The sequence below is a fragment of the Felis catus genome, chromosome B4 (assembly GCF_018350175.1).
Source record: "Felis catus isolate Fca126 chromosome B4, F.catus_Fca126_mat1.0, whole genome shotgun sequence".
In the NCBI taxonomy this organism is placed as follows: domain Eukaryota; kingdom Metazoa; phylum Chordata; class Mammalia; order Carnivora; family Felidae; genus Felis; species Felis catus.
This window is the reverse complement of record NC_058374.1, coordinates 46,387,919-46,399,432: the sequence shown is the minus strand read 5'-3', so window position 1 is coordinate 46,399,432 and position 11,514 is coordinate 46,387,919. Positions and strand designations below refer to the sequence as shown.

General features: G+C 43.8%; 2 protein-coding genes across 4 annotated transcripts in view; one reads left to right on the top strand and one right to left on the bottom strand.

The window, feature by feature from the left end:
* Positions 1–2,287: 2,287 nt before the first annotated feature.
* Positions 2,288–9,133, bottom strand: LOC109501459. Its single transcript, XM_045062659.1, has 2 exons — positions 7,032–9,133; positions 2,288–2,884 (listed from the first exon to the last, which is right to left on the bottom strand). Exon 1 carries the CDS (start codon positions 9,131–9,133, stop codon positions 8,384–8,386), a length of 750 nt encoding a protein of 249 aa, XP_044918594.1. The 3' UTR covers positions 2,288–2,884; positions 7,032–8,383.
* Positions 8,902–11,514, top strand: part of LRP6 (LDL receptor related protein 6) — a 178,778-nt gene continuing 176,165 nt past the window's right edge. For 2 of the 3 annotated variants that reach the window (XM_023256784.2, XM_045061385.1), the window contains exon 1: positions 8,902–9,288. In XM_023256784.2, the coding sequence (XP_023112552.1) occupies positions 9,234–9,288 (55 nt within the window). In that variant the 5' untranslated portion in view covers positions 8,902–9,233. The remainder of the gene's footprint in view (positions 9,289–11,514) is intronic. The other variant, XM_045061386.1, reaches the window with a different exon arrangement.

Below are 11,514 nucleotides of genomic sequence, written 5' to 3'. Positions count from 1 at the left end.
ACATGTCTTGTATTGTCTAACCTTAAATTCACATCATGTCATTGCAGAAATAGGTCAACTCTATTCATTTTGGGAAGGACTTTCCAGGTGTGAGACCGCCGAGAAGTAAGAATCATTGGGGGCCACTTGGAGGCTGCCATGCTCCTCCTATATATCTCTTGCACATCTAATCTTGTGCAAGAGTCTTGGTAACTCCTTCTTAGTAAACATGAACTGACACACCTGCTTGGTGGACAGAGCTAGGGAATACACACACACACATACACACACACACAGAGTCACATATTCATTTATAGCTATTTATTTCTATATCTATCCACATATACTGAAAACCATAAATTCATATTGATACATCCAATATCGATACATTCCAATAAAGAATCACAGCGTCTGTTCTAGTGTTTTCTCCTTCTGTATTTGTAACTGCTTTGTACGTGTTGAGATACCTGGACATGTAGATTTACCTATTTTATCAAATATGGGAAGTTTTTGACTCATTCCTTCAAATATTCTTTTCTTTTAATGTTTACTCATGTTTTTGAGAGAGAGAGAGGGAGAGAGAGAGACAGAGATAGAGAGCGTGAGTTGGGCAGGGCCAGGGAGAGAAGGAGGCACAGAATCTGAAGCAGGCTCCAGGCTCTGAGCTGTTAGTACACAGCCCAATGCAGGGCTCGAACCCACGAACTGTGAGATCATGACCTGAGCCAAAGTTGGACACTTAACCGACTGAGCCACCCAGGTGCCTCCTTCTTCAAATATTCATGTCCCTTTCTCTTTGTTACTGGAAACCCTGATTGCCACCTTCTACATTGCTACTGCACCATGGAAAGAAGGGCAGACAAGAGTAAATGAAAACACAACAAACTTCTTCTACCATGTTTCAGTGCTCATTCTCTCTCTTTTTTAATGTTTATTAAATAATGTTTATTATTTTGAGAGAGAGAGAAAAAATGTGAGCGGGGGAGGGGCAGAGAGAGAGGGAGACACAGAATCTGAAACGGGCTCCAGGCTCTGAGCTGTCAGCACAGAGCCCGATGTGGGGCTTGAACTCATGAACTGCGAGATCATGACCTGAGCTGAAATCGGACGCTTAACCAACTGAGCCACTCAGGCGCCCAGTGTTCATTCTCTTAAAACAACAACAACAACAATAACAAAAACCCCTTTATTTATTTATTTGTTTGTTTAAATGTTTATTTATTTATCTTGAGACAGAAAGAGAGAGTGCAAGCAGGGGAGGGGCAGAGAGAGAGGGAGAATCTCAAGCAGGCTCCACACTGTCAGTGCACAGCCTGACACAGGGCTCTATTTCACAAACCGTGAGATCATGTCCTAAGCCAAAATCAAGAGTCAGATGCTTAACTGACTAAGCCACCCAGGTGCCCCTCAGTGCTCATTCTCTTGACTAAGCATTTGCTTGGTTGCTGTAAACCTTTCACTGTCTTGTAGAGCTCTGATAAAGTTGACTCTGAGAGTTTTTGCCAGTGTTTTTTTTTTTTTTTTTTTAGTATTTATGGGAAGAGACAGGCCCCTGGATTTCCCCACTCCATCATTTTCATTGACATTGACATCGATATATCTGCCTTCTATTTGTGACTCCGTCCTCCAACAGAAAGCCAGCTTCTATTATTCTTAATGTATTTACTTTTTGATTAATCCCTCTGTATGTAACCAATATTCCGCTCCCTCTATCATCCCCTTCCCTGCATGGACCCCTCCTCTCTGCTCCGTCTACATCGGAGTCCCTGCGACAGAGTGTCCTCTGCTGTAGGAGTCCTTTAATTCTGCGGGGGCTAACCTGAGTACTTTAGTGCACAGTGTTTTCATTTATTGATCATTACAAAGTTTTATTAGGTTTTACTGGGGGGTTATACGGCCACTGATGAAATAAGAAACAAATATTATTAGGAACAAAGTATACTTCTTTTCAAATTATAACTATATTTAGGCATCTCATGCAATACTCTTATTCTGTAGCTAGGAATGACTATTAAATCCCATTCAAAGATGGAAAAATAGAGGTAAGGTACTCTTATGGTATCCCCCAAATTTACGGTGAGCAGCTGCAGTCACACCCTGTCCGATGTTAGGAAACCTTGTAACACGTCCTTTGTCACTTCCCTCTTCCATTTCCAGCAGCAACTCTTCTACATCTTTATCACATTTCTGAAGCCCACGCTGTATTCTTTCTTACTTCACTCTGAATAGATTAACTTTGCTTTTTAAAAAAAATTATTTATTTATTTATTTATTTTAGAGAGGGGAGAAGAAGGGGAGAGGAGCAGAGGGAGAGAGAGAAAGTCTCAAGCAGCGTGAAGCATGACATGGGGCTTGTTCCCACGACCCTGGGATCACGACCCAAGCCAAAATTGAGTCGGATACTCAACTGACTGAGCCACCCAGGCACACCAAACTTTGCTTTTTGAATACAGTGGTCTCCCCTTACCCATGGGGTACACATTCCAATCCCCCTGAGGGTGCCTGAAACCATGTTTCTTCCTAAACATAAAAGCTTAACTTATAAATTAGGTGCAGTAAGAGATCAACAACAGTAACTAATAATAGAACAGGGGTGCCTGCCTGGCTCAGTGGGGCATACGATCTCGATCTCAGGGTCATGAGTTCAAGCCCCGTGTTGGGCACAGAGCTTACTTAAAAAAATGGAACAATTATAACAATATAGTGTAATAAAAGTTCTGTGAATGTGGTCTCCGTCTCCCCAAATATCGTATTGTACTATACTCACCCTTCTGCTTGTGATGACGAGATGCTAAAATGCTCCCATGATGAGATGAGATGAAGTGAGGTGAGTAACATTGTGCCATAACATTAGACTACTAGTCTTGATCTTCTGATGACAGGGACTGTGGTTGGCTGTGGGTAACTGAAACCAGGGAAAGTGAAACTTTAGATAAGGGGGGACTACTGTATTAAGCAAATAAAGGCCATCAAATGTAAACTCTTTCAAATATTTGTCTCTGTTATCCCATTGCCCCCAAACCTATAGTTACAAGGGGCAGATTCGGGTTTTGTGGTACCTGAGCACATGCAACTGGAAAAGGAGGAATTAAAAAAAAAAGAATTCAAAAAAAATTCCCTGGAAAATTTTATAAAAACATATGACATGTTATATCCTGGTCATGGTCCCTCCCAGAGCCTCTGGAAGCAGCCTGTGAAAGTAGGGGTGGAAAAAGGTTGTTGGAACTTCAGCAGCTTTTGGTAGGTCTCCTCCTTCTCTCGCATCCGGAAATGGTGGTTCTCCTCCTCCCCCCGTCCAAGGCCAATTCATCCTGTACCCTCCCTCTCTCTTCTTCCCTTCTAAACAATTCCATCACACAGAACATACTGTTCTCTAACTTGTTCTTCAATTAACAGTATATCAAGGCTACACTTCCAAATCGATACATCTAAATCTACACAATTCTTTTCAACAGCTGTATAGTATTCCACAGTAAGGATAGACCATGGTTTCAACTATTCCCTATTGAATGCATTCAGGTTTTTTTTTCTTATTAGATTGAACCATATAAGACTACCATATTTGTAGGCTTGTTTGTTTTGTTCATTTTATATTACAATGTTTTACTAAATATCTATGTCTCTATAAATTTTGTTTCTGTGGATAAATTCTAAGAGGTGGGATTCTATTTTAAAAAGAGGTGGATATTGGGGGGGGGCACCTGAGTGGCCCAGTCAGTTAAGTGCCGGACTCTTGATTTTGGCTCAGGTCATGATCTCACAGTTTTGTGAGTTTGGGCCTTGCCGAGAACACTGTGCTACAGGTGCAGAGCCTGCTTGGGATTCTCCCTCTCTGTCCCTCCACTACTCGTGTGTTTTATCTTTCTCTCTCACATGCAAGATAAATAAAAAAAAAATTTTTTTTTAAAAAGGTGTGTATAATGGGCTACCTGGTTGGCTCAGTGGGTTAAGCATCGACTTGATTTTGGCACAGGTCATGGTCTCATGGTCCTGAGATAGAGTCCTGGCATCAGGCTCCTTGCTTGGTGTAAAGCCTGCTTAAGATTCTCTCTTCCTCTCTCTCTCTCTGCCCCTCCCCCATGTACACCCCTCCCCTCCCTAATAAAAAAATAAAATAAAAGTTGTGTATATTTTACTCCTAGATTGCTTTCCTAAAATGTTGGCATAATGTATGCTCCCATCAATGACCTTTTTGGAAATTATAAGTCCCAGCAGCCTTGTTTCAGTGCTTCTCAGAGCAGACTGTCTCCACCATACCCTGTATTCGCCATTATTGACCGCACCTTCTCTCACAACTCTTCAACCAGTTTTCCACCTTCCCCCTTTCGGTTTATGTCTCTAGCTTCTCTTTTTCTATTCATTCCTAGATACTTGTATTCCACATGGATCTGCTCTGGCTCACTTTTCTAGCCACAACGAGTGCTCTCTTCTCCCCTTAGGTAAGTTTATGGCTTCAGCTGTAACCTCTACTCTCAGCCCACCAGTGAGGTGGCCCCAAGTTCACTTCACCTGAACTATGAAAATGCCCTCCCTTCCTGCAGGTGTCTTACTGTCATCCTCCAGAAAATTGTGGTAATAACTATTTACTATTCTACAGCACATTCCTGGATTGTGTGGTGTATAAGTTCCACAATCATCACTGAATAGCTATATTTTCCGCTCCTCTCCTGAGTCCAAACTTCTACATCAAAACTGTGTACTGTATATCTCCAGCTGGAAGTTTTACAGGTAGGGCCAAGACAAAAGACCCATTGTTGAACTTATCATCACCTCTTCTGAAAATCCTCCTTAGGCATTTCTTTTCTTAGTAAACGAGACTCTCATTCACTTGGGTGCATAACTTAGAAACCTGGAAATTCACCCTGGACGACTTCTCTCTCTCTCTCTCTCTCTTTCTCTCTCTCTCTCTCTCTCTCTCTCTCTCTCTCTCTCTCTCTCTCTTTCAATTCACATCGGATAGGTTCCCAAGCCCTGCGGTTTCTACCCCATATTCCTCAAATCCATGATCTCTTCAATCCCCTGGGTTGTTGGCCTGACCATCCCTTTCAGGGGCTAAAAATAACTTCCTCCTTGGTCTTCCTACTTTTTGCCTTGCCTCCCTTCTATTATCCACACTGCAGTCAGAGATATTATTTAACACGTAAATCAATTCTCTACCATGAGAAAAATGCTTCAAACTCTACACTGTCAACAGGCTAAAATCTAAATGACTAAGCATGACTTAAAAATCAATTTATTTATCCAATATCTACTTAATGGCCTGCCTCATTTTCTGACATTCTCTAAAAGCACCCTATGCTTCAGCTATATGGATCTACTTTCAAATCTCCAACATGCCAAGCTCTCTAATAATTCAGTGCCTTTGCACCTGCTACCCTTCTGCTTGGAATTCCTTGTCAGTCTTGTTGGCCTGACAGACTCCGACTTAAATTTCAGGCTTAAGCTCTCAGGTTATTTTCCTTTTATTAAATGGTGCAGGCAGACAAACACTCAAGTTCCTTATTGATATTCTGCACACCTACACCACAGCAATTTTAACATTTAAATTATTTGTTTTATCAATTAGTGTTTCTAAACACAGTTGTAAGCTTTTGGAGGGTAGGAGCCATGATTAGTCTCATCTTTGCATCCCCAACACGTAACACAGTGACCTGCATCGAATATTTAATAGGCATTTGAATGAATGTAAAAATAAATTAGTTAAGTAGTAAGAATGATGTCCAGGCTAGGGCTTAACCTTAAGCTACATAGATTTTTCACTTAAGTACCTCTTAAAAAATTGGAAAAACAGAAGAATATATTAACGGAAATTTAAGAAATAAAAAGTAAAAAAAATCTCATATTACTTTACCATCCTAATGCCTGTTTTAATGCAGTTACTATTTACTTTTGGTCTTTTTTTCTAATATGTGGTAAATAAGGAAGTACATTTATACTATATGCTTGTTTTTATATTTTACATGGTTGTAATGAAGACATACGTGCACTTTCACGTTTTTAAGTTTAACTAACTGTAAACATTTTCCAGCACTGTTGTGTAGTCATCTGAACCATCACTTTTCAACATTGTATGATACTTCCTCTCTCTACTTAGGATGACGGCTATAGAAACTTAGGTTGTACTCGGTTTCCTATTATAAATAGGAACAGATCCAGGTTTTATGGAACTTGAAATTTATACAATTTTGAGAGACGTTTTCAGTAAAAGAATACAAAAAAGCCTTACTTTCGCAAACTTTGTGAATACATTGTTAGGGACCCTCCCGGGGTCTGGAAGGGGCCTGTGAAAGTGAAGCTTAACTGTCACTTAATTTAAGTGAAGGTTAATTTTCATCAGCTTCACAGTTGTCTACCTCCAATTATAAATAATCCTGTGATAAGCATTTTGAGCATGTGATTTTTCCCTCTCTTCTATTATGTTCCAAGGATTCCAAGTTATTATAACACCATAATATGGTCATATTATGACACCTTTCTCACCTTGCGGTTGAGAAAGGAAATGATTATTTATTGAGCATCTATTATATATTGATATATTATTTATCAATATAGTTTAGATATATTTAAAAAAAATTTAATGTTTATTTACTTTTGGGAGAGAGAGAGAGAGAGAGAGAGAGGCAGAAAGAATGAGCAGGGGAGAAGCAGAGAGAGGGAGACACAGAATACGAAGCAAGGAAGCTCCAGGCTCTAAGCTGTCAGCACAGAGCCTGACACGGGGCTCCAACCAACGAATTGCGAGATCAGGACCTGAGCCAAAGTTGGACGCTTAACTGACTGGGCCACCCAGGAACCCCAATATACTATTTAATTTAATCCTTACTACAAGCCTGAAGGAGGTATCATCCCCATGTTACAGACGAGAAAACTGAGGTGCAGTGGGTTTTGTACATCACGTACATCTTTGAGTAGTTACATCTTGTAACTGGTAGGGTTTGGATCCAAAGCTCACGCCTTCTCTTCTCCACTACATTATGATGTTTCCACAGCCTCACTAGCTTCAAAGTAATACATTTTCTAGGCTATTGCTGAAAAACCTGGTTCACAGTTACCTGTTTTGAGGAGGCCAGTAGGCCAAATCTGCAGTCTTGACATGGTTCTTGGAAGAAGGTAATTTAAATCAGTGGTGGCTAGACTTTCTTCAGGTGAATTTAGGAGAAAGTGCTTTGACTGTTTCTGCCCTCTGTCTGCTTACAGACCTGTATCACTTAGTTCATCACATATTTCTTGGAAGAAGCAGTGTCTGAAGTTGAAAGACCTGGGCTGGGTTTGGGTCCTGCTGTTAACTACTTGAGTGGCCTTGGCGAAGTCATTGAACCCCTCATTTTCCTCCTCGGTGCAATGAGGATAATAAGTAACAAATCCTGCCTCACTCCAGGCTAGTGTCCAATACGATAATGTGCGTGCAAACCCTCAGTGAACTCCAATGTCACTGAGGTACAGTAGTGCCCCCTTATCAGAGGTTTTTGCTTGCAGTGGTTCCCCGCAGCCAACCACGATGGGAAGCAGATCATTCTTCTTCTGACTGTTGTCAAAAGTCAATAGTAGCCTAAGGCTACGTCCCAATGCCTGCATCATTTCACTTCACTTCATCTCTCGTGTAGACATTTTATCATTTCACATCATCACATGAAGAGTGAGTACAGGGAAGATAGTTTGAGAGACAGGCCATAGTCACATAACTTTTATTACAGTATATTGCTGTAATTGATCTATTTTATGGTTAGTTATTGTTGTTAATCTCTTCGTGTGCCTAGTTGATAAGTTAAACTTTAACTCAGGTACGTATGCATAGGTAAAACCGGTATATGTAGGGCTGGGTGCTATCCATGGTTTCAGGCACCCGCAGGAGGTCTTGCAGATAAGGAGGAATTTTTGTATAAGTAACATGGTGGAAGTTCCTCCACTTGCTCGCCCGTCTGCCTCCAGGTAAGGGCCTGTGACAGCCGTACAGAATTCACCTGATGGCTCCCTTATGGTTAACTCTGGCTGGAGTTGCCTCCTCAGCTGAAGTTGCCACTTCTTTTTATGGGGTGGATGTCTGGGCTGTTCCACCGGGAAGCATCAAAAGCAGCAGAGGCTGTGCAAAACCAGGCTGAGATTCTGGTGAATCTTTTCCTCCTCAAGCTGCGAACTGATCAAAAAAATGGTAAAGATTTATCTATAAATGCAACTCGTAAAATCCGAAGCGCAGTCCTTACCAATTGTTCCTTTGCTCTGTCTTAGGTGCTGACGCATTTATCCTGGAATTTTACCTGGCCGATTAGAAATCTTTAGTCCTTGTGGGACCTAATTCTGGGGATGGTCTGTAATTCTGGAAAGCCACGAGAAAATAAAAATCTCTGTTCTGAGTTGGCGTTTGGACATCCTCCCCGTATCACGTTTAAAGCTGGTGTAAGCAGCATTAGTCTTTATTTTCCTTAACAGAGAAAAGCGTAAACCCATTTCCAAGCCCCAAGATTGAACTCGTCACCCTGTGCCGGGCCCCGCGCGGCTCCCCGCGCACGGCCTGAAGCTCCGCAGCCGGCCCGCCGCCTCCCGCGTCCCCAGCCCAGGTGTCAGGCAGCGGGTGCCCGGACCTCCACCTGGCTCGGCCGGCGGCGACCGCACAAAGAGCGGAGCAGGCGGCGGCCCGGCCGAGCCGCAGAAAGTAGTCCCGACCACGCCGGGCCGATGTTGTTCGACGTCGCTTCACGCCCTCCGCGGGGAGGGCCGCAGCGGCCGACCCAGGAAAGAATCCCATAGGAATGCGCCGGCGGGAGGCCTTTTCCCTCCAGCTCGCCACTGCTCGCCTGGCAGATCTCCCGGGGTCTCCAAGCAGAAGCCGTGCGCGCGGCCCCCCACCTTCTTCCGCAGCTGCTCGGGAGGCGGCGCCGAGGGAGGGGCTCGCCCGCGCGCAGGGAGACCTTCGCGGCGACCCGTGGCGGCGGCGGGACCGCGGTATCCCTGCGCCGCTGCGTGAGAGGAAGAGGCTGAATGAGGAACTGCGCGGGGGAAGCGGGGCGCCGGGGGAGGAGGCGGCGGGATGGAAGCAGACGCTGGCGTCGCGCGAGCCCCCGGCAGAGCGGCGCGGTAGAGAGGGCGGCGGCGGCGGCGCGCGCGGAGCCTTGACGTGCCCCTTTCTTTCTTCTCTCTCTGGAAAGCTGGGAAGCATGAGCGTGCAGACCTGCCGCTGCGGCGGCCGCCCCGGCTCCTCGCCTCCCCCTTTTCTGGCCGCCCCTCGCCGGTGAGAGAAGAGAACGCGAGAAGGGAAGATGGGGGCCGTCCTGAGGAGCCTCCTGGCCTGCAGTTTCTGTGCGCTCCTGAGAGGTGGGAAAGGGGGGGGGGAGCGGGAAAGTTGGTGGGATTTGGGGGGGAGGTGGCCTTGTTTTGTGTGTGTCTGGGGGGAGGGGGAGGGAGGGAGGAGAAGGGGAAGAGGAGCCAGGAGAGGCCTGGTCGTGGGGAAGGAGAGAGAAAGGGGCCCGGGAGAAGGGGCTGTGCGCTCCGCCTGGCCACAATGCAGACCCCTTCCTGGGGTTCCGGACCTTCCCTGGACACAGAGGAGCCTCATCCGGGCTGCTTGTGTAGGTGAACCCCTGGAGCTCCATTCTATCGCAGTGACTGAGGGTCTGCGTGTCCCTTTCTGCCGGGAGTCATCCGGGAGAAGGGTCTTTGTATGGATTTTGGCTTTTAAAATGTTGGAGCCGAAGATGCTTTAACGTTGGTCTTCTCTCTGGAAGCCCCCACCTTTTCTGTGTCTCTTACGTGAACTTTTTAGAGCCTTCTTACTATTTTTCCAGGCCTTGTTACTACTAATAATTGGCTTCCGTTGGGGATCTAATGATCCTGGGTGAGAGCACAGTTGGAAAGTGACTCCGAGGTTATAGGTCGAGCGTTTCAGCACTGGGAATCTTCTGAGCTTCAGCCCATAATAAAATAGAAACGTTGCCCTTGTAACCCCTGGTATTCAGGACTTGCCCCTATTTTCGGAGCCTGCAAGTGTACAGTTGGCACTGAATAGGAAAGTCATCCTTGTGTGAAGAGGAGCCTGTCCTGGGACCTAAGTTATCGTTTGCTGCGCTCCCCTGGGGGACTGCTTGGCACTTTGGTAAAAAACGTGGGCTATTCTAGGTATTTTGCTCCGAGAATCGCATAAATTCGACGGCCCTGTGGTTTTTTGAATTGCCCTGTAAAGCTGTCACATACGCCGTGACTTTTATTTTGTGACAGTTCACTAAGGTTTTTGATTGGCCCGCAAGATTTCAACAGCTCTTCTCAAACTTATCCGTGTGGAAGTGGTGATGAGTCTTGCTATTGAGCATTTACCAGCAGAGGAATTTACGTGTGGATCGATGCAGTGGCTGTGGCTTTGGTTTTGTTAAAATTCTCACGTGTTCATGGCAAATTCTTTTCAGGTATAAGACCTCTTGAGTCCATGGAGATTTTTAGCTCTTCATTTAACAAACTAAACTTTTGTTAAGCCTCCATAACTTGCTAAAGTTTACAGGGCACGATAGTAACTCATGATCTTGTGCAAATGAACCCAAGATGCCTTCTGTGTGTGTATATTTGTGTTGGATGAATGTGATTGACTTTTTTTTTTTTTTTTTGAGTAGGAGGAATTTTTTTTTTTTTTCTGTAGTTACTCTTGCAGGATTATTACGTTTGCATGTTATATCTACTTATACTTAATAATTATGACTCACTGTCAGCATATTCCAAACTATTTTTGCATGTCACCCCCAGAAAGACAGTGCTCGCTTAATTGTCTTGGCAGAGAATTTAATACAGTGTTGTGTACTTGAAAGGCTTAATAAGTATATGTTTATTTCATCATCGTGTATTCTTTGTTGAAAGGGGATCTTGCTCTAGTTGTGAGAAACATATTTGACCTAAGAATATGCATATATTTTAAGACAGAAAGTTCGTAGTTAAATATGAGAGTCAGCTGGTTGGTTAAAGTCCTCGGGAAATCTCAGTCCATAACCTGGGGATGCTTCTGGGTTGCCTGGCTGTACTTCTTGGAGGGTAAGGGTGTGACATAAATGCCATTTGTTTAACACCAAGTTTGAGTCTAGAGTTGGGTTTGTTCGTTACTGGACTTCAGAGAAATTGTACTTGAAGTATTAATTTGAAGTACGGTGTTACGTAACAAGACCTAAAAGAGTTAATAGTTTAAACTGCCTCATTTCTACCAGCAAATTTCCAAAAGTGGACCTCTCATTTTCAGTGTAGCATAATGATAGTATAAGGTGGTCTTTGAATTTATCAGTGCTTAACTGTGCGTACATATTATTTGAACTAAAAAATAGTCTTTTGATGTGAAAGATTTTCATTCATAATTTAGGTTTTTTTCATTCCTTGATAATGTCATTCTGTGTTATAATAGTGGCATTAGTTGACCTTGGACTCTGAGGAGAAAAATGTGATTAACTTGTCGCGTTAAGATAATTTTTTCTGTAGAGGAGTTGTTACGAGGAGTTAATATTGGGATGATGGGTTGATGAGAGAGTTCGGGAGACCTTTTGTCCTGTAGCGCTGTTAAGTCAGTAGCTG